General features: G+C 45.7%; 2 protein-coding genes across 21 annotated transcripts in view; one reads left to right on the top strand and one right to left on the bottom strand.

Moving 5' to 3' along the window:
• HMG20A (high mobility group 20A) overlaps positions 1 to 19433 on the bottom strand; it is a 31886-nt gene extending 12453 nt beyond the window's left edge. For 2 of the 8 annotated variants that reach the window (XR_014934435.1, XM_085515871.1), the window contains exons 1-5: positions 19046 to 19119; positions 18311 to 18476; positions 3783 to 3875; positions 1806 to 1953; positions 269 to 484 (exon numbers count right to left, since the gene is read on the bottom strand). Coding sequence is in view for 7 of the 8 variants with exons in the window: in XM_085515871.1 (XP_085371997.1) it covers positions 269 to 484; positions 1806 to 1953; positions 3783 to 3871 (453 nt within the window). In the remaining variant the exon portion in view is untranslated. Of the gene's footprint in view, positions 1 to 268; positions 485 to 1805; positions 1954 to 3782; positions 3876 to 9632; positions 9727 to 15241; positions 15340 to 18310; positions 18477 to 19045; positions 19120 to 19324 lie in introns of those variants that run through there. The other 6 variants (XM_085515872.1, XM_015872459.2, XM_085515873.1 and 3 more) reach the window with 6 other exon arrangements.
• Positions 19434 to 19474: 41 nt separating this feature from the next.
• PEAK1 (pseudopodium enriched atypical kinase 1) overlaps positions 19475 to 25066 on the top strand; it is an 81735-nt gene continuing 76143 nt past the window's right edge. For 7 of the 13 annotated variants that reach the window (XM_085515837.1, XM_015872446.3, XM_085515838.1 and 4 more), the window contains exon 1: positions 19477 to 19642. The gene's annotated coding sequence lies outside the window, so the exon portion shown is untranslated. Of the gene's footprint in view, positions 19686 to 19862; positions 20028 to 22869; positions 22958 to 23339; positions 23636 to 25066 lie in introns of those variants that run through there. The other 6 variants (XM_085515835.1, XM_015872442.3, XM_085515839.1 and 3 more) reach the window with 5 other exon arrangements.

Below are 25066 nucleotides of genomic sequence, written 5' to 3'. Positions count from 1 at the left end.
TGTCTCAGTAGAGCACTTGCCACTGTTCTGAATATATTCTTGTATTATCCAGAGGACTGAGAGTTCTCTTCAAGCCACACTTGAATGAGACATTACGGCCTTACCAGGGTTTGTTATGTAAACTCTGGAGGATCTGTGCCCCTTATTTTGAAGAACATTCCTAAACTCAAGCTTAATCAAAAGCCAACGGTTAACCTCCTCATTAAACAACAATATTTTCATTTAACAGCAATCCCATTCCAACAAGGAAAAGGGAGTTTAACGATACCCGTTTCTCCTCAGGAGGAAGTTTGCTCCACTCGTTGCCCAGCATCCTGGTGATCTCCGGGAAAGGGACTTCAGGCCTCTTTGCTCGAAGCTGCTCCCTACGCTCATTCATGAATCGCACGTACCCTGTGAGGGGGGACTTGGGGGCATTGCTGTCCCTAAGAGGTTTCTTCCTCTTTCTCCCTTTAGCCCAGCCTCCTCGTTTAGTTCTTTGCTGCTGCAAAATGGAAATGAATGAAAATTCAGATTGCAAGAAAAAAGAATTACCAGCTCAGGAAGGAATAAATATTCATTTCTCAAACATTTTCATCAGGAGTATATTGCTGCAATACATCCTTGGCCACGGATATTCTTCAGTAAGTTTCAAGTCTTATCTTAGAGCAATTCTGACTTTCCTCTGAGCAAAGCCAGACAAGAAGTCTGACTATGAGAAGTTGTGCATCACCCCCAATCCAGTGGGACAACACAGTAATAACTGTATCAATTTTTACTACAAAACTAAAAGGAGCAATAACTGCTGAAACTATCACTCTCTCTGATGCAACTGCAAGTATTTTATCTTTAATTTTTGATCTAGCTCACAATTCCCTCCCCTGGCTGTCCCCAGACACTTCCCTCTGTATGATGTTAGAAGAGTCTCTGCATTAGCTGATAGCTGTAAACTATGTCGCTGTTTTGCACCTCCCCAAGTTTTTGCCTTTGTGCATTGAGTGCCCAAAATGTGGGTAACAGAACAGTATGTAGGTTTTTGTATTCCAGTCTACTCTCTAGGCTTTCTTTTCCATTAACCAGCACCAATAAAGAGATGGACAAACTCAAAGGAAGGAACACTACGATCTTCCTGTGGTGCACAGTTCAAAAGAATCACATAATTATCACTCATTCTCCTGGCTTCATATCACCAGTACAGTAATCTCTGGACAGCACTATTTTTCTTATACTATGAACAAAAAACTATTTCAGTCCTTCTAATCTCTCCCCAAATCAACACGTTCCTGCTGTCATGTCAGTTTTAGTTCCCTTTCTGGAATTTTAGTGCTTCCTTAAACAAGAGGACCTCACAGCTGATGACAGACTACAAGGAGAAATATCACATGCATCTATCAAAATACCAAAACCACTTTCATGTCAAGTTTCAGTTCCTTCATGATTTACTCATCAAGTCTCAGCGTGGGGCAGTACACACACTGCAGACTCAAGAAGTAAGCATAATGCTTTCCAAGACATCAGTTACTGTGGATGAGTGTAGCAGTCTCAGTTTTCTCCCCACAACAGAGGAAATACATTGTGGCAGCAGAGCATACAGCCTTCACCAACAGCAGGGGCAGAACCACTTCTGGGGCCCGTACTGGCTAAAACAGACACCTGAAATGCCCTGCGTGCCATTATGCAACAGCAGAGAAATAACTAGGGAGAACCACAAGATGAAAATGGCATACAGATATACAGGTGACCATTTGCAATCCTACCACAGAAATAATCTGATCAGGTGAGACAAGCTAATGACAGAACTGCATGTCACTATTATTTCACCTCACCTCCTCCTCAGGCTTCTGCTCAGTGTTTTCAGCAGTGTTAGTGGACTCATTTTGCAGCTGCTGAACCTGTGACAAATCCTCCACCAAATCTGGGTTATTCACAGGCTGTGAAGTTCCACCAGTGAACGAACTCTCAGAATGAGCTAATCTGAAAAAGCACATAATAGTAAAAGAAAAATAATCATCATATTGCTAAATCACTTCCTCCCTAATCTTCTAAAACATGCAAAAACATTGCAAATATATTCAGTTCTGATGCTATGGTGAAAAAGATTTCAAAAAAGTCACTTTTGAAGAACTGGATGTTCCATCCAAACAACTGCTACAGTTACTATGAAAGCCAGCTTGATTTTTGAAGTGTTATTTTGTCTCATTTCTTTGTGAGGCTTTTGATTGCACAAGCTGTCAAGCAAATCAATGTTTGAATCAAAAAGCATGAATCTATGCAAAAAACAGTAAGAAATTTGAAATAAAAAGTCTAATCTTCTCTAATATACACCTTCCTAGTTACATTTAATGTATTTCTCTACAACTACACTTAAAGGATTGTGGTTGTGCATGATTTCTGATTTAATTTCATTCAGCATAATCTCCTGTTGATGCACATGAGTACTTCAAGCATAAACAAACCCAGGTCCCAAGAGGCTCCTGAATGGGCACTATTTCATTTTACTGCAAGAGTTGTGTCTATTAACCATTCCTAAGAAAGGGCGAGCTGTACAGAAGGCAACACAAAAAAGTAGGTTCTGAAGGTATGTAAGGATAAGTACATATATTGGGGGCAACTCTGAGATGTTCTCCCTGTGCTCAGTGGGTAATGAATGTACAATTTTGGGACTACTCTCAGATTCTAATTCCTTATTAAGCCAGGCTACATGTTATTTGCCTTGTGCTGTTCCACTCACAAAAATTACTCTAACAATAGCATATGCTGTAAGTCTACTTCGGCCATTTACCCAGCTCTACAGCTAATTACATACACATCAAACATGTTAAAAAGTGAGTTCCAGCTAATGCAGAATACAGCTTTTGAAAACCAAGATATTTGAACAGAGCTGTTAACTGAATGCCTACAGGAAAATTTGCCTTTAATAGCATATTTTCATTACTCACTCTTATCAGCAATCAAAGCATAATTACCAGTGAAGAAACAAGGGCTAGAGATCCATGCCTGACTTTCAGATATCAGATAGAGCTCATATTACTAACAATTAGAGAGGCAAGAAGGGAAAAATCATCCATGCTCCTATAATGATGTCCCATACGTATCAAAAAGGAAATGGAACAATAAAGCTCCTTACCAGGGAAGCTTTCTAAACCATATTCATAAGACAGACTTCAATGGGATGTAGCCACTGCAGTGAAAGTTGATAAAAGCTCATTCACAACACTAACACCTACTAAGTACAAACCTAATTGGAACATGTGCCTCCCTTTGGGACCAGCAAGTCTGAAGTCCCACACAAGTAAATCCAGATTTGAGGCAGATGTCTCCACATCTACTTTTACAGGGCTTTATCTGTCTACAAAGTCTTAATATTATTGCTTGGTGTTTTACAGTCACTGCACCTGGTAAACGTGGCACTGAGGGACACGGTTTAGTGGGCACGGTGCAAATGTGTTGACAGTTAGAATAGATGATCTTAGAGCTCTTTTTCAACCTCAATGATTCTGTGATTCTGCAATCCTAAAAGACCATTACTTTTGTCACTGTGATTTTAAAAGAAGCTGTTGTCTCCATCTGTAAAAGCAGCGTCAGTTTGACAAAAATCAAAAGCATCAGTTTCTCAGTGACTGACTCAAAGACCACGGATGAGTTGTTTATCATTACCAGAAATCATTTCTTCAGTGGGCACCACTACAGTCATTAGATACAGCCCATCTCGAGCATCCTGAATAACTCTCTCTAAAACCAAAATCTCAGCAAATAAAAAGCCTTTTAAGAAAGAAGGGATGGTTAAGACAGCGGTCACTTACCCAGTCACAGTAACATCACTGCCTTCCTTAGATCCATCTTCATCTGCAAAAAGCGGAGGAAGGGTGGAGCCAGCCACCAAGTTCTCCATACCTCTGGTAAAAAAAATCAAAGAAATGAAGTTAGTTATCTTATTGTTTCCCTTCAGCAACACTTGTGCTTAAATGTGGCAGTGTACCACAGATTGGTTTGTATGCCATAAACCAAATGGCCACTCACAACCAGTTGGCTTCAGGACAGACCCTACAAGCAGCCATGTTCAAAGACAGAACAAAGATCCTAAGTGGTGCTTCAGTGCTTACCATTAACTGAGCCCTGTCTCAATGTCACACTGTCACTGGAAATCATGCTCAGCATACAGATCCCACTCTTCCAATCCACCTTCCTGTTCAATCTAACCATGTGTCGGAAACTGATCCTCCTATGCTGATCCCAAAAGAAAGCTGTATTACTGTGCCTCCCCTGAAGGCTCAGATCAAGGTTATATTTGCTAATTTGTCCACAAACTCACAATATACCTATGCCTGCAGTTGAATGCTCCTGCTGAGTACATAGAAAAAAGGGCAGCCACATTACCTGAAGTTGTGACTCCCATGAAAGCTGTAGAAACAAGCAGTTTTAAGCACAACATAAATCCAAATAAATACAAATTGTTTCAAAGTTAAAAAAAATTGAGTCATCCTCTTTTTTGCTACACCACAGCACAGTCTTGCAGAAACAAATCCCATACCTAAAAGCCTTAAACACAAACTCACATTATGAGTGATTACCAGTAGCAGCTCTGCCCCAAATGAAAACAGGGCTATTCTAGTAAACTTTCTGCTCCTTCAGTTTAAAAGTCACCTTTGCTGAGGTAGCAGATGCTCAGCCTGAGTACTGCTGTCACTTCCAGCTGGTACAACCGCGTTTTAAAGCTTGAAGAGACAAACATGAATTACACTGTGCTGTTTTTTCATGGATTGCTATGATTTCAATGCTGAGTGGAAAGCAAAGTGATCCAAAAGCAAAAGTCCTACTCCCCATAACAGAAATACTACAGCTAAGAGCAAAATCTTAGTACTAATCAAGTATTAAGAGCAAAATCTGTGCTGACAAACAGTGAATGCAGCGAGTCACCCAAACAGATGGGCACTGCACTCCTACCCAAAGGACTTTAGATATGAAACATTTATTCTTCTGCTCTGTTTGGTTAAAATTGGTCAAGAACTCCAAAGGCTGCTCTCAGGAGCTAGTCATTACTCCTGTCTCTGAAGGGCAAAGAATAGCTCAGCTTTGCAGAACACTAAGAAACTCCAGGGATTAGTTCTGTGATTACAGCAACATCAATATAACATCACTGTGTGGATACTGGGGACCCAGCCAAGCCAACCTGGTAACTAACCAAGATGAAGCTGGTATCAGAGCCAAACATCTCCTTGCATGGCTGACAGTGCAAGCCGACCTCCTGCCCAACTACAGTATCTTTAACTCCTACTGAGCCTCGGCTGGAGCCCTTCCATCCTCCTTCCTGAAGGAGATACGGTGCTTGCCTCAATTAGTTCTAGGATCAAGACATACTTTTTAAGCTCATTTCATCCCAAGTGACAGCTGGAAAATAATAAAGATCCCTCAAAATGTGATATGATACACTATCAGAGAAGTGGGGTGTAATATTGGCCTTGAATACCAACAAAACAGCCAATTGCAAGAAAAAACAGACTGTTTGAATTGCTGAGAAGACAATTTCCTCCACCAATAATAAATCTGACATTCCGTTTTACGAGTGTGAGCTCTGCTCTATTCATTTCATGCCTCGATGAAAACATTGGAATATCTACCTCCTTTAGCAACAGCTCTACACCATAATAGCTACTACAGATGTTAGCTGACAAATGAACCTCTGGTATGCCTCCAATTTGTTCACTTAAGCAAATGCTCAGTTAATGTTTACAGCAGGGGATCACTGACAGCCTCTGTAAAACACGCATTATGCCAATCCAGCTTTTTTACCAAAAGGAGGCAAGATTGAGGTTGGATATCAGGGGGAAGTTCTTTACTCTGAGAGTGGTGAGGTGCTGGAACAGCTGCTCAGAGAGGCTGTGGATGCCCCATCCGTCCCTGGAGGTGCACAAGGCCAGGTTGGACAGGGCTGTGGGCAGCCTGGGCTGGTGTTAAACATGGAGGCCCTGCCTCTGATGGGGGGTTGGAGATTCATGACCCCTGAGGTCCCTTCCAACCTGGGCCATTCTGTGATTATGCAATTTTCCAAACAAAACTATCCCTACCACATAGAAAGGAAAGTACAGGAAAGAAGAGGGACCTGATGTCACAAGAGATGTGCTGAAGCAGGACATCCAACAAAGGGCCAGCAAGATGAACACAAAGGGTCTACAGCAGGTCTACCTGACCTGACAGGGCATGCTCCAGAAAATGGGGGTTGCACAGTGTAGGCAGAGGAGACCAGGGACAGATCTAATAGCTGCAGGAAGCACCTGAGGTGACAAAAGGAAACAGCACAGGCAGGAGCTCTGCAAGTTCAGATTGGACATGAGGGAAAAAAGCCTCTGTACTAGCAGAGAGGTGGTGGTAGAGTGTATCACTGCGGAGCTGAAATGCTCAGTTACGCAAATTTGACCTGAACTGCTGTTGGCAATAGTCCTGCTTAGAGTGGGAGGCTGAACTAAAATAACCCCCAGATGTCCTCACTAAGATACATCTGCAGTTCTCTACATTGGAACTCCACATCACACTCGCTTTCAACTACTAGCAGCTCAGCCATATAAACTCAACAAAAACCGACTGAAAGCTCTCAGATACAGTGCTTCCAGGAAAGGGGGGAGAGATTAGCTCTTTGAAGATGCTGGAATGAGAGGAAACAAGCTTTGCTGTAGGTTACACAATCTCCTCTAGTTTTCACAGTCCCAAATTAATCTCTTCCAAAAAAAAAAGGAAGCTCAAGTAATTAGAATCAAACCTCATTATTTCTGAGCAGTATTAGGCATGTCTGCAGAAAATAAAATAGCTTTCTTAGTCGTCCAGCAGCCTTCTCAGCAGGCAAAGGCCTCTTCTCATCCTCACAGCAATCTGGTGGCAATCCGTGCTCTCACACTTTCCCAAGCAGCATCCAGTAGCTCTGCACCTGAACCACTTGTTACCACGAGCTCAGCTCCTGATGCCCACTGCGACCTTCTCACCAGGTCCCTGTGTGTGCACTCACACCTGGAGCTTGGCAGCAGCAGTAGCACCAAAGTTAGGCTTGCTTACCAACCAGACATCAACCCTGACTACGTGTAAAAACAGAACATAAACACAGGAAACTGGGAGAACACATGCTTCATTCTTGATTTTTTTTAACCCATATGCTTTAGATATGAATGCTTCCAGTTGACACTGAGCCAAATACTAAGGAAAAATTAACAGCAGTGACTTTACAATGAATTCTAATCTATTGCAGTAAACAAGAAAACAGGACAGCTCCTCAGAAGCTGACTGTGAACTGATGGGAACCAACACCAGTCTCTCAGCTGTTTCTCAAACCAAATATTCCATGCCTTTGTCCCAAAGCCACCATCAGATCGTTACAGCCCCAGTGTAAAGCTGCGCATTCATTTCAGGGATGTAACAGAATGAGAAAAGCAGAAACAGGAGGAAAAGAGCAGCAGTGGGGGAAGAAAGGCACGACTTCTCAAAGCTGGGCCTCTACAGAATGCACAGGACTTGAGAAGGATGGATGGAAGGTCCCAGCTACATTTGTTCAAAACATTTGTGCCACTTTGTCATTAAAGCTCCATAGCACTTAACAAGATGCATTTGACTAAATTCAAGACACAAGAAACAACCTATGGCTGGAGCTAGAGAGGAACTCGTGAGGAGCACTGTCACTATGGCTGCCCAGTTAACAATGCTATTAGAGACTATCAGACCTAAACACGTGGGTGACTCCAAACCTAAAGCCAACCTTCTCTTTAAATGCCTTCTACACACACTGTAAGTAGTGGCATCTGTCACAATCAACTTCCCCTCCTGACAATCAGGTCATTTCATGGCATGAGCTCTGATGATCTCACTGGCAGCTACGGTTTTGGGAGCATTACATAGGAGTGGATACTTCTCATACTTCCTTTTTCTCAACTGTCTCTTAGACAGAAGAAGGAGTTCTGCAGTTTTCCTTTCATAGGAGAGTAGGCAAAACAAAAACAAACAAAAAACACCTCAGCACTCCTTATCTAAGCATTTTGTAACACAGTTCACTTAAACTCAGATGCTTTATTGACAGATCTTGCTTGACAAACTTGATTTCATTCTACGATAAGGTGACCTGTTTAGTGGATGAAGGTGAGGCTGTCAATGTGGTCTACCTGGACTTCAGCAAAGCCTCTGACACTGTCCCCCACAGCGTCCTTGTGGAGAAGCCGGCTGCCCATGGTTTGGATGGGTGTATACTCTGCTGGGTGAAACACTGGCTGAATGGCCAGGCCCAAAAAGTTGTAGTCAATGGAGATAAATCCAGTTGGTGGCCAGTCACAAGCAATGCTCCCCAGGGCTCGCTACTGGGGCTGCTTCTATTTAACATCTTTATTAACCATCTTGATGAGGGGACTGAGCGCATCCTCAGTAAGTCTGCAGACACCAGGATGGAGGGAGCATCAATCTGACAGAAGGTGGAATGGCACTACAGAGCGACTTGCCTCAACTGCCTGAAGTAAACTGTGTACAAGCATTAAACAGGGCCAAGTGTTAGGTCTTGCATTTTGGTCACAACAACCCCAGGCAACCCTACAGGCTTGGGGAAGAGTGGCTGGAAAGCTGCCTGACAGAAAGGGACCTTGGTGGCCTGAATATGAGCCAGCAGTGTGCCCACATGGCCAAGAAGATCAATGGCATCCTGGCTTGTATCAGGAATGGTGTGGTGAGCAGGACTAAGGGAAGTCATCCTGCCCCATACTCAGCACTGGTGAGGCCTCACCTTGAGTTCTGTGTTCACTTTTGGGCACCTCAGTACAGAAAGGACATTGAGGTGCTGGAGCAGGTCCAAAGAAGGGCAATGAAGCTGGGGAAGGGGTCAGAGAATATGGCCTAAGAGAAGTAACTGAAGGAACTGGGGCTGTTTAGTGTGGGGAAGAGGAGGCTGAGGGGAAACCTTACTGTATAAGTTGAGATTTTTCTTTGTTACAGTTAATCACTACCCCAGGCAAGACCAGTCCTTCTGCCCTAAGGATGCCCCAGATTTTGCAGTTCCATCTGTAAGAGCATCCATTGAGCCTCCACTGCTTCTTAGTCCAGCTCTCCCCTTCTCTGATGTTTCTCTAGGGTCTGATGACGTTATATTCCACTTGACGTGATGGCTGCAAATATCTCTTTTTATATTAACAAGGCAAAACTGATACCCCAATAAAAAGAGCAGCGACATAACAGACATATAAAACATGTCTTAAGCACTGATACTTCCCTGAAACCACATTGACCATCCAGCACCCAAGGCTCAGTTGTTTTCCCATGTTCTCCCATTCAGTGAGGAAAGAGTTACTTCTCTTGAAAATTGACATTCAGTTCCTCTGATCATTTATGTCAGCAAGACTTAATCACTTCGCTATGTGGAACGTGAGAAGTGCCACGAGCAAAGCAGTTTATTAAAAAAATCTAAATGAATGGACTATGAGGTTTTTCCATGATGTTTGCTCAGCTCTCAGCATTTACCAGCATCGCACAAGCAAAGCAAGAGACAATATAACAAAACACATGACAACTTAAAATATCAAATGAGTGTTATGAAATGAGAAATAACACTGAACACCAGAGAGTAGTGGTTATGACTGACCGGCAAAGTTGTAAGTTGCACAATTGAAAACAGAAGAATTGAAGAGTGGATCTACCTGCTGAGATTGAGAAGTTGTTTAAAGGCAATTTTCCCACTTTGGCCCTCTCAAAGCCTTTCTCACTGCGAAGCTGTCAGGAAATTACAGCAAATACTCCTGGCTCACTTACACTCCGAGTGGAAACTCGCTGCCGCCACAGAGGAACGCAGATTGGAATGTCTCACAACAAGTCATTACTGACCGCTTTACAGAACAGGGGGCTGAATACTTCAGATGTGAGAATACACCGAATCAGAGATGGAGCATATACTTAAGAGAGTGACTCACCTCAGGCTCCGTGACCCAACACAAAAGCATCTGCTCTGACCCCAAGAGCAACAAGGACGGCATGGAACTGGATGCTTTACATGAGCTGATATGGCATGGGGACAAAGGTTAGAGGAAATGAAGTGTGGGAAGAATAAATGATTCTCACACAGAACAGACAACTATTCTGCTCCTTTTCAGACAGGACTCATCTTTAGAGAAAAATGACTCCATTTCCATATACTTCTGTTCTCATTTTTCTTATGTGCACTGTTGCCTTGAACTATTTTAAGAGAAAACAAAAAAGTTTTAAAATATGATTTAAAGTAAATCATTTTTTCTTAGCTGTGCAGAACAGAAAGATACTCACACTGATCTGCTACTTCTTTCCTTTTAAAAACCCAACAGAACTAATAATAGCCTTTTTCTTTCTAATAGCAAGGGCAGGCTGGGAATAGACTGCTTGGGGAGCTTAGGTTTTCTCATCTGTTCTTGAAGTTCTCTAGAAACAGAAAAACATGCGTCAAAAATGAAACTTTGGGTGTATAATGGCTGAAAAGAGGTTTTGGTGCATTTTGTATAAGGCTGTTCTAAAGAGTCCTTAATTTGGGATGGTTCCTACACAGCACAGCATTGGTATCACAGGATACAAATGGTACAAACCTCAGATTAGGATAGAAAAAGGAAAACATGCACAAAAGAACAGATACGAGGTTCAAGTAACTACGAAGGAATCAATAGACAGTACTTAGAGAGCCTTGCCTGGATTCATGAAACGGAACAGAAATAGAAAGGCCAGTTCCATCCTTAGAAAGCATCTCCACAAAGCATCCTCTCCCCTGGAAGTGCGGTTTGCTCTGTGACCACTTTTAACAAGATTTCCTAATAAGATGAAATGTGTAAAGAACTTATACAGAGAAAGACTAAAGCCAGAACACCAACAAAAGGCTTTAGGAAAACTCAAAGATTACTAATTACACACACATACTGAGCACACACCGGGATTCCCCTCTCACCAAGGGAGAAAGCACACACAGATTTACACATCCTTGTGAGAACCCACATACTTCTGTGGCCCTATAAAGCAATGAACAAGAGAATGCAAATAAGTTCAGAAAGCTTTAATTATCCTCTCCTTTGTTCTCTAAAGGCAAGAGGAAATGATGCCGTGTTGTATGATGAATGGAAAACAAGGGAGACCCCACCCATGGCACAGACCTACTGGAGCAGGCTGACCACTTCCAGTTCTAAGCAGTAAGTCAGGCATGAGGGATGTCTAGGAGATCTATACTGCTTTTACATTTCCTTTTGATGAGTTTGTCTCAATATATATTTAAGTAAATATGATTTCTAAGCTAAAACAAATATTATCCCAACATCTCTATATATGGCTAAAGAATCACAGCTGGTTTAAAGAAGGTCATATACAAAATCTGTAAGAGCTAAGAATACAAGCAAACTTCATAAACAGTCTTAAAATGTTACTGACCTTAACCCTTTTATTGTGGACACCACAAAAACCACTTGGTGCACTATTTCTTCTTGTGGTTACCTCCTCACTGCCCAGCATTACCCCATTTTAGACCCACGGAGATAGCTGGGACAACCTGACTGTGGATCTTACTGCAAGAAGTGAGAGCTGGAGCCACAAGATCCATGACACAAGGTCAATAGCACACATGGCATTAAAGTGAGAAAGAAGAGAAGCACATGTATTTCAGAAGGGCTACAAGATAGAATCTCAGCTCCATACAGCCTAGTAATCAGATGTTCATTGCCTTGAACAGAAACACAAGGAAAACCAGCAGAACACACAAGATTGGGCAACACTCTTGTATTTTTGGATGTGTGGAACTGAAACTTTTCCAGCGTAAATGCAGACACGGTACTGCTAACTTGGGAAACTTCTTCCCCTTGGTTGTCTTTTGCAGCCTGGTAGGAGCGAGCACAGCAATTACCTGAAGATCTGTCACCACATTTAATCCCAAGCATTAGTTCAGGAGCTTTGCAGTTGGGTCAGACAATTGTCCTTTAGCCACCAGCACTCCCATCTCATTTAGAAAGGGCGACTCCCAAAAGCATTCTCAGCTGTACTTCTACTCCTCCCTCCATATCCCAGAAAAAGCATGACACTGCATTTTCAACATTACAATAGTAAAAGTAGAAAGCATTACACTTTCATCAGTGCTTTAACAACCACATTTGAACTTCCAGACTTCCTGAAATTAAACTTGTGTTGCTGTAATGGAAATTTGGCTTCCCTGCTCTTTAGCAGTTGTCCAGAAAGGCTAATTCCCACCCTGGAACTGCTTCCTGACCTCCAGAAAGGGTCAGCTATGTATAACCATAGAAAAAACACGCACATGGCATTGTGACATTCTATGGTAATCCTGCCAAGAAGACTCCTGCATGTTCAGTCTGCATCTAAAATGAGCTTGGTTTTTTTGTAACAAAACACCCTATATACCCCCTGGTCCTTTCCCAACAAGCACCCAGCTCTCCCAGCAGGCTGCCCACCTCTGCCATAGCTCCAATAAATGCAGCAAGGGGCAAAGCTTCGGAACCAAGCTGCAATGTGCAGAGTCCTGGGAGACAACAGAGCAATGCTGCTCATCTCCCATCCATAGCATAACATAGCAGGGCTTGTGCTTCAGAATGTAAATGATACCTGAAAGGGGAAGCTTATTACTTCAAACTATACCAATAAACCAAGCTTTTCTAAACTTTAGCCTGTGAAAATGGGATTTTTGGACAGTAGGAGTGTTGCAGTTACTAAGCAAGAAGCAGACACTTCCTTCTGCTTCCCACTGAAACTGTACTCTGCTCAAGTACCATGTCTCACTCACCACCACCTTGCTCACATGCCTGTTCAAAATGCTTCTCAGCAGCACTTTCCAGTTCTACCTCATAATCCCATTTTGTATATATAAATGCATACCTCTCAGCCACAGGAGAAAATTCGGCAGATTCCAAGTCATTTTGTAAGCCCCACCCAGCAAACCATTAATGAGCAAAGCCATGTGTCAGTCACCACACTTCTTCACTGGGCAGCCCCACCCAGTTCCATAGGAACAAAAAGGGAACAGCATGAGAAAAGCCCAAACTCAAAGCTCCTCCAGAAATATTTTATGGATGACAACATGTTCTAACCCAATTCTTGTTCACCACTGTGAGTTTGCCACTCACACAGTAACTAATATGTCTTTAAGATCTCAAGTATCACTTCTTTTCAAGCTTATTATCGTTCAGAGTTAAGACTTGATGTGGAAAATATTCTGATCCTTAGAACAACGAATACGCTCTAGAAAGCAAGCACTGAATCTGCTGACCACCAGGGCAGGCAGCCCAGCTCCAAGTTTCTGGTCAACACAAGAGCAAACCAGCAAGTTTAGCATCCCCATTGCTGGCTTTCATGCCACTGCAGCAATAAACACTGCTTGTTCTAATGAGAGACACTGTGATGAGTAGAAAACAACATTTGGAAGCAGCTGAAAACATTCTTTCCAATGGCCACAAGGACTGAGAGGAGTATCAGGCAATACATGGAGCCACCTTAATGAGGAAAGCAGGACCTTGTCTCCAGTAATGGGAGCTGCAGTAGGACTTTGACTATCACATCACCCCACACAAAGGCTGCCTCCCCCCCCCAACATTCAGCTCAGACTTGGTCTCCATTCTGAGTAAAAGTACTTACCACTATTTAAACCATCTCAATGCACTGTAGAAAATAATGGCAAGCTGCCACTTCAGACAGGACTTACATGTCAGGCTCACTACACTACAGAATCCAAATTTCAGAGATTTCAAGTAGGCTTAGTTCAGCAGCAGTTTTAATTAACTTTCTTCCAACAAATGAAAAGATTAACTCAGTGTTGCTGTGATTGCTGCTCTGCTAATTAGCCCACTTGTTCAGCACTCACTGTCCTCCAAGTGGAAGACAAGGCATAGCAAACTGCATATCATTCTACAAGATTATAGAGATGATAGCTGAGGGACCAAGAACGAGGTACCGTAACATCAAGTTCTTCACTGCTTGTAAGAGGCTACATGTGTACGACAGCAGGAACTTAAATCTGAAATAGCAGTAAACGGATGAGGCCAGGCTCTTCACAGTGGTGTGCAGTGACAGAACAAGGAGCAAAGGCCTCAAACTTGAATGCAGGAAGTTTTGTACTAATATGAAGAACTTCTTCATGGTGAGGGTGACAGAGCACTGGAACAGGCAGCCCAGAGGGCTGATGGAGTCTCATTCAATGGGGATATTCAAGACCCATCTGGATGCCGACCTGTCCCTTCCAACCGCCTGCAATTCTGACAGTATCTGCTATATCAAGAATTAAAGAGACATTCTGGGCCAAAGCTGAATCAAGGCTCACAAATTAAAGCTCACGCCACAGGTAGCATTCAATCACCTTCACGGCAAGGTGCAGGTCCTATGTGAATAACAGCTATTTCCTCTGTACAATACAGCAGTGCAGACCAAGAGCAAATGCTGGCATGAGAGAGATGGGCTCGTGCTCAAGGTATGGCTATCCACATCAAGGAAACACAACAGAGACCAGAGACAGAGGGTAGTGAGAAAGAACCCATGGAATCTTCATCTTTCTCGGCTCTTTCAGCAATGAGCTGCCTGGCCACGCTGTAACCTCAAAGAGGTAATTTAATAACAAAATGCTTCAGCTAGTGACTGAGAGACAGGAACAATTAGGTAAATCCATGTTTGCAGCAAGAACCACCATCTGATGCCTTCATTTCTCACTATGGCTTGAAAAAAATCCTGTCAGCCTTTCTGCTTCCTCTCTTCCATACAGGTTCTTTCAGCTCTATCACCTCTGTTCCATGTGGCATCACCTCCTTGTGGGCTCCCACAAACCTCCCATAATCTCTGAATTCCTGGTCAAAACTAGTTATAAATCACGGTTTGCCCCTGCATTGAGCACAAAAGTGGCTACACCTCCTATATGCTCACCATGCAAAAAGCAACTGATTTGTCAACTGTTTCACTGATTTGTCATTCTCTCTCTGTTCCCTCAAAGATCAATTGCCTAATTCCTTGTCAGCTTTTGCTGATGTACTGTCTGGCTTATTTGGGATGATTACTTGGTGCTTCATTTATCTTTTAAACACTAAGCTATTTAGCAGTAGAAATACAAGGAAATGCCAGAAAACTCTTTACTCAGATTTGCAAAGCCTTTAATTCCTCCAATTCATATATTTTCAATTATGATGTTATACAGATGCAGCTGAACTAAAGAGATGACACTGAGCAAGTTCAGAAGCAGACACTTACATCCCAAGTCTCAGAACCATAGATATGATTGATACAGTTCCTACTGTAAACTCTCAGCTCACCACCGTACCTTTCTCAGCAGCCTCCTGATAACACACTGCTGCAAGGCTGTGGTACCAGCGTCCTGCTGCTCAACACTGCACTGTCCTCTCTCAGCAGTCACCCGAGCTGGGAGGAAAGAATGTGACACAGCTATAGAGTAACACACACTACGCTTTAAAAGGCATTAATTAAACGTCTCACTAAGAAGTCAACTATAGACACTTGTCTGATTAATGTTACTGACCTCAGAGAAGAGATTAAACACTTTCACATCAATGAAGAGAAAAGGGTTCTGCATACGTAACTCTCAGAAGTCTATAATAAGATATTGTGATAAAAGCTGAAATTCTGTCTTTCTGAATGCATGGAAAATGCAAAAAATTCCCAATCTCTTCTGTCTTCCCACTCATCAATAAGATGTAACCCCTTTGTGTGCACTGTTTGCATATGAATATACACAATAATCTTCCCAATAACAGCAGTATAGGAACAACCCTCAGGAAAATGCTGCAGAGTTTCATGTAAGCAGCTGTTTCCTACATGCTTTGGATACATGTCTTCTCAGTAACCCTCCTGAGGAATGGCTTTAGGACTGAAAGCAAGTTGTTCTTAATTGGCAATGAAATCACACAAGTAACTTACCTTAAAAGAAATGTTACCTTATGGTTACTGAGACCTGTTGTAAGGACTGACTGTAACACAGTGACCTTGTACAGCTACCCATTGTAGCAGTCAGCTGCATTTTGTTCTGCTTTTGTATGCCGGATCCCATAAGCTAAGAATACTTATCAATAAACTCTGATCAGGCTGTGACTTGATAAACTTATAGTTTTTCTAACCCTGCAACTCTTTCCTTTGGGAGAGCAGGAAAGAACTGAAGCTGGGTATCTTCTACCATCTCAGCTACATAGCTGTAAAGACTCAGAGAGCTCAAACACCAGAGCTTATAAAAATAAGGAGTGCATATGAAACCTCCCATTTCTACCAATGGTAAACACTCATATGAATTTACATGAGCCACCCCCCAGATACCATCAGTTCTTGCTAGCTGGACTCTCCTTGCTAGCAGCCTGTTATTGAGTGCTTTGAGATCACCTGCCCAAGTGAAGAGAAACCAGGCCTAGAAGGACCAAACAGCAGTTTTCCACTGAGATTAGCCCAAACCTATTGAACTACCAGCTACTTCAACCACAGCATCTTCAAATGGGCAGAGCTCTGGTCATTAGACAATGTCTGTGTATCAGAATGCTAAAGAAAAAGTAGCTTTGTGTTGATGTTTTTAGTTGACACCAGGTGAAATGGTTCAGCAAAGCATGAAGTAAACACAGCAGCTGGCAGGGAAGGAAGGATACAAGTAGCACAGCCAATACTGACCTACATTTCTAACTCCGTGGCCTGAGATTCAGCTTCTATCCCCCTACAACTCAAGCGATGTCAAAAATGAAGAACACTGGAAACGATTCCAGTAACTGAGGGCCCTAAAATAGACATAAGTGGGAGGAAATCTGAATACCAGAAAAAGAATTAGGATTATCTCATAAGCTGACTTGACGTTTTCAGTTTTTTTTCTTTCTGATGTCAAGCTAAACATTTATTCTGCTAATGAAAGATGAGATTCTTTCCCACGAGTCTGGAAATAGAGAGCTCGAAATCCCCTGGATTCTGATTATTTTTCTAACAAGAGCTTGTTAGAAAACAATCTATGACATTGCTTCTTCATATCTCATATGAATTGCATAATACTTACTTTTCTACCTTAATTAAACTGAGCAGAGGAATAGAGACAAATTCATTCCCGTGTAGTGAAACAGAGGATAAAGGCAAATACTGGTTGTCTCAACTCTATTTCACCCAGACAATACCCACCCTACAGAAGAACTTAAGAGCACTTAAAAATAGTCTCTAAACATAGAGACTCCAAGACGCTCATGCATCCAATGCAGTGGTAGCTTCACATGGAATATCTTCCTAGATTAATTCCTGAATTTCCACCCTTTTGGCAGCAGCAGATGTCCTTGCCAACACCCTGGATATGTGAAAACAAATACAAGGAGATGTGTGTTCTTAAACAATAGGCTGTGGGGAAATAGAAAAGAACCACTGCACCAAGGAAAAAGGTTTGTAGTAGTATTTAAAAGCACCACTAGAACATATTTAATACACAAACTTCCTCCTACCTTGGTGCACCGTTCACCCCATGCTGGGAACGCTTCCCCACCCACCTCCATAGCAGAAATGCAATGTTAGCAAACTCCAGAGTTAGAAGCGTGAAAGAAGATTCACAGTTTACTGTTTCCAATACTTGGCTTGATGCTGTTTTTCTGTTGTATATTCCCATGCTATTACCAGAACCTGTTGTGTCACGGCTCTTTCTCTCCTCTGCTCCCCCAGCTATGGAGACTGACACTTGACTTTCCCAATCGTGACTCCAGACACCACGTCTTCTGAGCACTACTGTGGGATGCTCTTCATTTCACACAATCAAATCCAGCTTTGGATCAACAAATAACAATGGCCCCCCATGGCTTTCAAACAGCAACCAAGGAAACTCCAAACTAAATAATCCACAAAAACACCAGCTAATTCCATGCAAGTTATCCATAGAGGAACCACAAAACAGAGCTAACTCTATTGACCACCATTCATTTAACACCGAGAACCCATCTCATTAAAGCAGCTAAGACTCATTGGCTCTGGCTCCTTCAGAACAACACAGAGCCCAAAGCAGGCACATCAACACCCATAAGTCCTAACAAATACTGCAGATATCTCTCGGATACCACGGAATAACTAAAGATATGGACTTGAAGCCACCAATGGAACGAGAGCAGGCTTCACCCATGACAGCACTGAACTGCCTACAATTCATCTGCATTCAACACCAGAGGAATAAAAACCAGAACGAGTCAGAATTATCAGACAGCTTCAGCTGCTTTAAGAATTAAAGGAAGAAAAAGATATGCCTCGTATGCCTCAGTGCTACAAAAACCAGCACAGTTCCACACATGCTTCAGGTGGGAGGGAGTAAAGATTCTCCAGCCACAGCCTGGGGAGGGCAGGATGAGGAGCAACAGTGCAGCAACCTGTATCAGCTTACAGTGGGATGTGAGGAATGACTCTGCCAGGTGAGTATAGAGCAGTAACTCAGCTCACCCTCACTGCTTCCACTCAGCAGACCGGGAGCTCTGGGCAGCTCAGCACACGTCAGCTCTCTGTGCAGCCCTCGCCATCAGACACAGCCGTGGCCACCGAGGGAACGTGTCCTGCAAGAACAGAAGATGGAAAGCATTTAGAAACCCTGCAAAGCACAGGAGTTTGTGTAAGTCACAGTCTGACACACGTAGAGCTGAAGGCCGTGCTGTAGCTACAGCATTCCTTTGGAAACGGGGCTCACTCTCACCCACAGAACAGGCACCTGTCAGCTACGGACCTCACCACATGCAGGTAGAATAGAAAGACTAGATTTATACTGGGAACAGTGGAGTTAAGTCACACACTGTAGTTTCTCTATTTTAACAGAACTGGAGGGCAGGGAGGGCAGCAGGCCGAGCACCCCGCTCCATAAGGGACTACTGAGGGGATGCAATAACGTAACGGGTAATGAGAACGATGGAGCCACGGGGAACCGCCGTGTGATCACCAACAACAGACGCGATGAGCACGAAGACACGCGCCGAGCGCTCAGCCCCACGCGAGCCGCAGCCGTCCGCAGGCCCGAAGGCGCGTGCAGGCCGTGCAGGCCGGTCCCGTCACGCCGCCCCCGGCTCCACACAGCGCCCCGGGCCGCCCCGTGCGGTGAGCGGGCAGAGCGGGCCCGTCCCGCTGCACTGACCTGCGGGGCTCGGCCCGGCACTGAGCGTCCCCTCGGCCCCGCCGCCGCCGCCGCGTCCCTCACAGAACCGCATCACCGCGCCTCCACCGGCGCGGATCCCTCCGCCCCTCACCGCAGCAATACCCGGAGAAGCCCCAAAGGGAACCCGGGCTGGAAGCGCAACAGCCGACCCCAGCAGCGCTTCCTGCCCCGTCCCCTTCCCTTTCCACCGCCTCAGAGCAGCAGGCCAAACTACACACCGGGACTACTTTTTCCGCGCGGGCGGAAGGACACCATTACCTTTGGTATTCTGCTTTAAAGCCGGGAGCTGCGCCGCGCGGTGCACGCCGGGATGCGTAGTCTTCCCTCGCGACGATCCCGGCGCGCGCCCTCGGCCTGGCCCCGCCCCCTCTCCCCTCCCCAACCAATGGGCTGCCGGGGTGGGCGGGGCCGCCCCGCCCCTCAGCGCGCGCGGGGCGTGTCCGCGCGGCGCCGGGACTCGGTGCTTGTTGCGGGCGCGGCGCGCGCTGCCCGGAGCGGGACCCGGCGCGGCACCGCCCGCACGAACACGGAGCTGCGCGCGGCCGGGAGGCGCCGCGGGGACGGAGTCACCGTCAGGTGCGCGGGGCCGGGCCGCCCCTCGGCCGGGGGAAGCCAACGGGTCGGGTTTGCTCGGCGGGGCCCCGAGCGGGGAACGCGTGGGGGGGGGTGAGGAGGGAGGTGCGGGAGAGCGGCGCCGGCTGGGGCGGGGGGCGGCGGGGCGGGGCGGGGCGGGGCGGTGAGGTGCGGGGTGGTGAGGTGCGGGGCGGTGAGGTGAGGTGCGGGGCGCTCAGCTCAGCTCCGCGATCGGGGCGAAGTTGTGTCCGGGCGGCGGCGGTCGGTGCCTTTTGTTCCGGGCTGCGCTGCCTCCATCCCGCCTCCATCCCTGGCTCCTCTGCCCCGCACCGGGACGCCCCGCCGGCTCGGCCCATGCGGCCCCGGTGTGAGATGTGCGGAACAACAAGTCGGATCGTGCCTCCCCTGCCTCGTTCCCGGGTTAGCGCTCCCGGCTCTCTCCTTTCCTTTTCCTTTTTCCTGTTGTGTCCCTTTATCCTGCGCTCAGAACAGAAGGGCAGTTTCCCCACTCGCTGCTTTCTTCCTCCTACTGACGTCTGGCACTAACCCGCTTTGGGGCTGGGTTCACCCCAGCGGCCGTTTCCCTTTTACATCGTGTTCCTGTCGGACCTGCCTCTCCCCAGGCCTGGGATCAGCTGCTGGGATCACAGCGTCCCCCCCTGCACTGCAGCCGGGGTCGTGGCCCAACGTGTGGTGTGGAGGTGTGAGCTGCCGTGCTGCCATAGATGTCATAAGCATGTGCGGTGTGGAAAGAGAATGCTTGGCCAGGGAAACAAGACTGTTCTCATGCTGCTATTGCTGTGATAGATCCAGGTGTTTGTAACCTGCTCGCGGTAGAACAGCGGCAATCAGTAAGTCACAGGCTGGTTTATTAGTTAAAGTGAAGTTCAAAGAGGTAATGTCAAGTTAACTACAAGCCACGTATGGCATCTCATGGCTGATGGCAGCAGCCAGGAGCCATCAGTGAGGCCACATTCACTCCACAGCCCCATCAGGTAACATGGGGGGCAGAGGTGTGTGTCCCCACAGGGCTGGCACAGCACTGGGATTTACGTTCTGCTGTTTCATATGGTAGCAGCACAACAATGTGGGATTGCTGTTGCTGTCATTTGAAGTTTAGAGTGGAAAAATACAGGCTGCGAAGCGGAACGAGGCTGTGGAAGTTGAGAAGGAGGCGAGAGCTTTGATGTTTGTGGGGTGTCAGTGACAAGGATGGAGCTCTTGCTTTTACATGCTAGCAGTGCCAATCAGTTGTCCAGTACCTTGAGCTGCTGTTCCAATAAGTTGTGGTTTAGCATGGTAGCCTGCTATGAGCAACCTGGGCTGAGAGTTGCCCCTGCCTACAGCAGGGGATGGAACTGGGTGATCTTAAAGGTGCCTTCCAAGCCAGACCATTCTGTGAGCAACAGGTATTGGGGTGGCAGATGATGATGCCAGGCACACAGACACTTAGAGATGCACCCAGCAAACCTAGTGCTGTAACAGGGGTGCTTTTGCATCAGTTGCAGCAGCAATAAGAAGGTAAGCAAAGCCATCCTGCTGCCCTCACTGCTGGTTTCAGAGGTGCACATTGTAAGGCTCTTGGAATCACACAGTAAATAAACAGATAAAAGCGATATCAGGCCTCACGCTGTGGGCTTCTGCAGTGCTTGTTTTGATAACACCTTGTCTGAGGTCAGTGTGCTGCTAAGAGGTGACATCCTTCCTTTATAAGGATGCTGCTGGTTTAGAATATGCTGCAACAAACACAACATTTAGCAGATAAAGGCCATCTCCTTGGTGCTCCGGCATCTGGGCTGCTGTGGTTCTTGATGGAGGCTCTGTAGGAGTGCAGATGAGGGGAGATTCATGGTTACGCTTATAATGTTTCCATCAATCCTTTTAACAGGGGTGGTTCTGAGCCTCAAAGTGTCCTTTCCTGAATGGATGCCTGTAGTTATCAGGCCGCCGTACTGAGCTCATCCAGGTGGGAACTGGCCTGGAATGCTGTGCGTGCATATTGAGGTGCACTCATCCAGCTTTTTGACTCTTCCTGTCAAAAAGCCTTTGTGTTCATTTAGAATATTGGTTTGCTATTAGTGTCATCAAGTTCAGGCATCCTTCTGTGTTGACTTTGGAGCTGCTGAGGGCTCCTTACAGCCCTTGTGCTGGATGCGTCCTGCTGTGCCTATTGGTTTCCTGGCTGCTTTTTATACCCTGGGCAGACCTGTCCTTTCTCTCTGCCTCCTCTTGGTTCCTTATCAGCTGCACAGAAACCTTTGGGCCTGTGGAGAAGCCCAACAAATCACCGCTCCTCTCTGCGAAGGCTTCTCCTTTAAGAAACTTTGAAGTTTAATACAAATCTCAGAGAGAATAAACGTTAGCGCAGAAGTTTTCTGCGGAGGAATAATTCATGTGTAATTGCTTTTCCGTTTGCTCTGTGCCTCCCTGCACCGAACTGGGTATTTTTTACTTCCAAACAGATTGCACAATGCTCTCCGGTGTCAGAGTTGCTCTGTAAGTGGATGGTTAAGGAGCGTGACTCGTGCTGTTAGGAATGGTGCTTGGAGGAGGTAGTTTATTTCCATGACTTTTGTGTTGTAAACTGTAGATGTTCCATCTTCGGAGGCAGGGAGAGAGCTGATGGGTAGTGAAGATGCACAGCATGTGTGGGACACAGGCACTGTCCATGCAGCTGGCCAGGCTGGGCAGTAAGTGCACATCCAAGGCATGAAGGTTGACCGTCTCAGAGCTTATCTGTAACACTGTGCTGTTATATTGTGGCTGCTGGGGGCTGTTGTTGTGATTTGTTGCAATGTCAGATTATTTGCAAGAAAGCCTCAGACTTGCTGGGCTGCTCTCGGTGCTCTCAGTGCCATGTCTTTTGATTGCAATAATTGTACAGGTGGTAGGGCAGGCCTTCTTGGAATGAGCAAATGGGTGTTTCAAGGTCACCACCTCTGGCTTGGGAAGATTGCATGGGCAGCTTGGAAAGCAGAGGCGTGTTAGGACTAGGCTTGCCATGACCTGAATTGCTCGTATGCCCGTGGGTTCACCCAGAGTCTTTCATACCACCAAGGCAGGCGGACCTGCAGTACGCAGCTGTATCCACCATGGGGCTGCTCATCCTGCCCTCTGAGCTGCCCCACAGTGCTGCACTTCCATGGGTGGGAGCAGAGCCTTTCCCAAGCGGCCTCCTGCAGCGCTGTGCATCAGCAGTGCTATGCGCTGGGATGGGAAGCACCCACTCACTGCAGGAGCTGCAGGAGCTGCAGGAGCTGCGTGCTGTTGGTAACAGTTGCCATGAGAAGCCTTCAGCCGCAGCTCAGCAGGTACAAGGTGAGGCGGTGGGGAGGTAAGAGATCACACAGCAGTGCTGGAGCCTCAGTCACTGCGTGTTCTCCTGCAGTCTGGGCCTTTAGCACCGTGATTCTGCCTGCTGGAATGGGTGAGGTGTTGGGTTGCTTTGCCTGTCTGTGCAGTTGTTTGCAGAGAGCAGCTGCAGGTTCCTCTCTGATTGGTACTGGCGTTCAGTAAATCCGCTCTTACACTCAGTATTGCAAGTCTTTGTAAATTGCATCGTATCAATAGCAAGAAGTGCTGCATTTAAAAAGCAAACAAACAAACAAAGCCTGCTGCTCGCCCTTTGTGCTTTACATTGCTTTTCCTCTCCGCAGCACAGAACAGCGTTAACATTGCAGGCTTTTCTTGTCCTTTGCAGATGGACTTCATTGCTGGTGGCTGTGCGTTATCTTTGTTTATCAATGTAAATCAGCAGCGCCATTCCTGAGCAGTGGAGATAGCAGCGACGTTCCTTCTGAAGCTACACTCAGCCTGAGAAACTGCCTTGTACTGGAACATGTTGGGAGAGATAACCTGCGTGGGTTATCAGAGAGGGCTCAGCTCAGCCCCTGTGGATGAGGTGATGGAAAGGGGCTGTGTTACTGCTTTATAAAAGGTCCCAGAGCAAACACCAGGGCTCTCCATGGAAGGGACTGAGATTCCATAAGCATTCAGGTATTACTTATATTGCTGTTGTTTTCTAGAGATGACTGCCATTCCTCTGTGTGTTACATCTGTCTGACACCCAAAACCCAGCCTACATCACCTCTGTGCAGAGCTGGTTTTAGTGAATATATTAGAGAGGAATGTGCATCAGCACAGCCTTGTAGCAAAGTAGTTGTCTCTGCGTAATAGTGCAGCTTCTTGGGTTTATCCCCATTGGGTTTCATGAGTGAGATGCTTATCTATTCCAACCCACATTGCAGTGGGATGGGAGCAGTTCTGCTATCACCTAACAGCTCGTTCTATTTCCTTGCAGTGCACGTGAGCTAATAGCTGTAATTTATTATAACGCTTATTAAGTTCTCTCCCACAAATGTATCTGTACCCGACACCTGCAGGTCCCCATTGCTTTTAGCTTGGATGATTTTGCTCAGTGCTTCAAGCTTTCTTTTCTGTCCCTGTTTTCCTGTGAGCTCTCCCAGCAACGTCATTGTTCTGCCGGGAAGATGGAAGGTGTTCATATGACATTTCTGTTGGGTGGATGATGCACAGTGAGCTGCCCTTTGTGCGTGCATTCAAAAGCCCCAGCTGCTTCTATATTCAGCTGGGGCTGACCAGTGCAGGACTGGTGTGAGAGGTATGTGTGCCATCATCAGCCTGCCAAGTGCTGTGTCTGACCGGGGCTGCTGGGACCCACAGGACATGGCTCCTCCTGGGAGAGCTGTACTCAGCAGCAGCAGCAGAGGCAGCTTTTTGCTCTTCTGCCTCTTTAAAATGTTGGAATTAATCACTTTTCTGCAGTTGTTTTGCATATTTTTCAGATGAGCAGCTTTCTTGAGCTTTGTGCTCTTTATTACCTAATCTTTGTTTTTAAAGTTCGGAGTGTGAGCTCAGTTTTTATTTGGGTTTTAGTGAAATATTTGCTGCCTCTAGCCCTGTCAGACTGGTTTTAAGAGCATCCCAGCCATCCATACACTGCAAGCAGATGGACAACTGGTGGAAAGGGCTTCAGAAATCAGCTGAAGACATCACTAATCAAACAACTACTTCCTCAGTCGCTGCTTTAACAAAGAAGAGAAGGAAAAGCTTGCCTGGAGGCAGGTATTCAGGGCTTAAAATTAGACCCAGAACACTGCCATGGTCTTGTTCACTTTGCTGCCCGACAGCAGTGTTGTTCTAGTTGCCATAATACAGAGTGGGAATGTATTTTGATCCCAGCAACTGGGCTGCTACTGCTTCTGTTGTGAGAGGTCTTTAGTTCCAATGGTGAAGCTTTATGGTCTTATAAAGTATAAGTAGAGGTGTATCCCGGCCTGCTAGGTTTGGCCATTTGCAGCCTTGGTATCATGTCTTTTGTTTTACTTGCTGTCAAAACACGTGCTGGTCACATGGTGGGTTCTGCTCTGAGCAACAATGGGTTTTGCTGGTGAAATACTTCTGCCT

This window comes from Coturnix japonica, chromosome 14 (genome assembly GCF_054131305.1).
Source record: "Coturnix japonica strain WE chromosome 14, WE-NBRP24, whole genome shotgun sequence".
Lineage (NCBI taxonomy): Eukaryota > Metazoa > Chordata > Aves > Galliformes > Phasianidae > Coturnix > Coturnix japonica.
This window is presented reverse-complemented; position numbering and strand designations above follow the sequence as displayed.